At 40.0% G+C, this 3,326-nt stretch overlaps 1 protein-coding gene across 1 annotated transcript in view; it reads right to left on the reverse strand.

The window, feature by feature from the left end:
- Window positions 1-691: 691 nt before the first annotated feature.
- The window catches only part of LSM8 (LSM8 homolog, U6 small nuclear RNA associated), a 7,368-nt gene continuing 4,733 nt past the window's right edge, over window positions 692-3,326 (reverse strand). The window contains exons 3-4 of the mRNA XM_018574000.1: window positions 1,420-1,547; window positions 692-914 (exon numbers count right to left, since the gene is read on the reverse strand). Of these exons, the coding sequence (XP_018429502.1) occupies window positions 824-914; window positions 1,420-1,547 (219 nt within the window). The 3' untranslated portion in view covers window positions 692-823. The remainder of the gene's footprint in view (window positions 915-1,419; window positions 1,548-3,326) is intronic.

Genomic DNA, 3,326 nt, shown 5'->3' on the forward strand with positions numbered 1-3,326 from the left:
AAGGTCAGATACTGTTTCAATATCTTCTCTATAATTGGATCCAGGAACAAAACATGCTAATGGACTTTCAAATTCCCTTGATAATTAAGGGAACTGTCAACTGTCCTACATCTATGCTCCATTTTTGGTTTTCTCCCTCGTCTTTTAAATTGGGTTTTATGGCACCAGTTACATGTAATGTGTATCACAAGCAAAACCAACATCAATAGTTGTATCTTTGCTAAGAGGGTTATTGCGTGAAGACATTTTAACTCAAATTCCAAGATTGGTTTAAAAGGCAAGATGACTAGAACAAACTGTGCAGTATTATTTACTGGCTAGGCAAGATATAGATGGGGTATGCACAACACAAAAAAGGTGTGGAAAGGACACTCCTGCAGTTGTTAGTGTTTGTGAATCGGGGGGCGTGGCTGCTGCACCATTGACTGCAATGCACTGCCACACCCCCTCCCACCTCTGAATGCAGGGAGACGGCTGGGATGCGATCCAGTGCGTTCAGGCACCAAATCGGACTGGAATGTACTGTTTGTGGTGTGAACTAGCCCTAAATGTTAAAACATCCACTGGAAGAACATCAATCCAATAGCTGCAAGAATATCAGCCTGGATTCCTGGCCCTTTTACTTCTATATCATACTAGGAGGTGTTTACAGCCAATGGCAGCATGAAAAGTCTTTTGATAAATAAAAATGTACAAACATTTTATTATACACAATAAACTAAACATGTTAACAATAATTCATATGATTTTTATCCAAACCCATAAGCTTGTAAGAAAACATAGAATGCATAAAATCATGTACAGCACATTATTTACACAGGGGTCAATTTACAACAGAATTTAAAGGTTCTGCTCTGATGTTTCCCAAATCCAGCGAAGAGTCCGTCTCCTCATCTATTTCTCCAACGACCGCTCTGTGATGGGTAAAACAAAAGGAGTTACCAAAGCAGAGAAAGAAGCCAGAAAATTCCTATACATTCTTCAAATAGTGTATGCCTGTTGATCCTATAAACTGCTTTTATTTACTACTAATGAAAGTTGGGCCGCGACGGACCCAAACCAGCCAAGAACATCATGATAGCCAAGGGAGTTGTACCGCACAGTGTGCGACATGTACTGTACATCCCGTCCTTTATCGGCAAAGGCGGGGCGATTTCTAAACATGTTGCGCGAAAATTTCATGGACCAGATGGTGGAGACTCCTACCAGAAACCCACACCTAGCCATCTCTTTTCGATCTGTTCATGACAGGCCAGTGTTTAGATGGAAGATGGTGGGAAATGAAGTGAGTAATCCAAAACAGATTATGGGCGGTCAATAAGGCCCTCTTTCAGCCTCACAAACACCATTTCAAAGGCTGTAGAAGTAAACACATATAGTGCATGATTAAGTAAACATCTTTAAAGCCACAATACATACACATTGTCTCCTCGTACAATATATAGTCCCAGTACTACTTGCTCCACTCCTTGTGAAGAGCTGAATACTCGCTCATGGCTCTCATCCAAAATTAGATTGATTGTCTGATCAAAACCCTTGAGTGTTCCCTTTTAAGAAAGACAAAAACAGACATCGGTGAAGAATTAGCATATAAATACGCGTTACATTTAGGGCAGGTTCACACCACTTTCCGGACCAGATATGGAACGCAGTGAATTGCGTTTTGCTGCCTTTTTACCGCAATTGGAAAACTAAAAATTTTTTAGCTTAAAATGGTCTTAATAAACAGGTGCGTTCATGCGTTTTTATGCATTCCAGTGTATTCCAGACACAATAAGACATGCAGTATTTTTCTGGTCTAGTCTGGAACAGACTGCGCTGGTGTGAACAGAGGCCAGAAATAGCATAGGGATACGTTAGGATGCATTTTGGGTCTGGAAACAATCTGGTCTGGAGATGATCTGGATGTAATGTGAATGGGCCCTTAAAGAATTGCATAGAATGTTATTGCAGGACAACCATCATTGATTTGAGTCACTTATAGAAAGCATGCAGCAAGTAAAATCAGAACTGACTACGGTACATGTTTGTTCCAAGTGAGTGACTAAAGTACTTAAGGAACTGGATCAGCTTGACAGCCAGGCAGTTTCTCTAAAGGAGCAGTAAGCAATGTCATTGTACATATCTCGCTCACAGAACTTCACATATGGACAAACTGATTTTATGAAAGAAGAAAAAGTGACAATGGTCTACAGTGAACATTTGAGGTCAGAAAAATAGGCGCTAACTTGGATTTCAAAGGTTTAGGCTCAGTAGCTGCCACCAATTACTACCTTATGAATCACTGACCTGGGCAGGGCTTGTAGTGAACTTGTACTAAACTGCCTGAGTGCAGTCTGCTGTCACTTACCTTCTTCCCTGCTCAACAGCTGGAAAAAGCCTCATCCAAAGGAATGAATGAGCTGCAGCATGTGACTGCGGAGGAAGAACCAGCAAGGATGTTTGAGGGAAAGGCGGCACATGGCTGGACCAGAGGACACAAACAGGGATGAAGGCAAGTATTCAACACAGCAGGCTTTTACTGAACGTGAACTTGTACTTTAAGGGTTGATTTAAAAATGTTTGCACACAGCTTTCACCCAGGATTTGCATATTTTTCCCCAATTAGAACAAGGTGTAAAATCGTAGGTGAAAACTGTGTGAATTTTGTGAGAAAAACATTTATAAATAGACCCCTTTTCATTTGTTACGCTTGGTCCAGTCCAATGCATGCATAAACAAACCTAAACATTAAAAAACCTAGTGAACTGGAGTTCCCACATTTCTATCCTCACACATTCACTTTAAATAACTAGTGAAAGATATTAGTATTGCTTACTCCTTTACATATCTACCATATAGAAATAAGACTCATGGTGCCATACACCCAGCAATTTTCAAATGCAGAAAATGACTGAACAGATCTTGGTAACCTATCATCATTGGCTTGCCTTGATACATATGGCAATTTTTAAAATGAGTTAGTTATAATTGCCCTAAAATAAACATGTACAACCAGCATTACTCTGAAAAACCGCACTGACTAATTCCATTTCCTGTTTTTTGTGCTTTAGCACTGTGGATTCTAAATGGAGAAAAATTATTCCAAGACCTTCTCTAGTCAGGATTACAATGATGTTTATAATCAAAGGTATTTTTAAGCATGTTGCTGACCTTAGTTAATTTTTTGGATGTGATTGAATGCTTAAAACCCCCAAAATAAAGGCACCTCAATATATGACCAAAGCTCAAAATGCACTGAACATGTATGGTTTAACTACCTCCGGGCCGGCCGTAGTAAAAAAAAAAAAAAAACGGCCGGCCGGGAGCTCCTTAAATCTGGGCGG

This window comes from Nanorana parkeri, unplaced genomic scaffold (assembly GCF_000935625.1).
Source record: "Nanorana parkeri isolate BGI_ZX_2015 unplaced genomic scaffold, ASM93562v1 scaffold49, whole genome shotgun sequence".
Classification (NCBI taxonomy): domain Eukaryota; kingdom Metazoa; phylum Chordata; class Amphibia; order Anura; family Dicroglossidae; genus Nanorana; species Nanorana parkeri.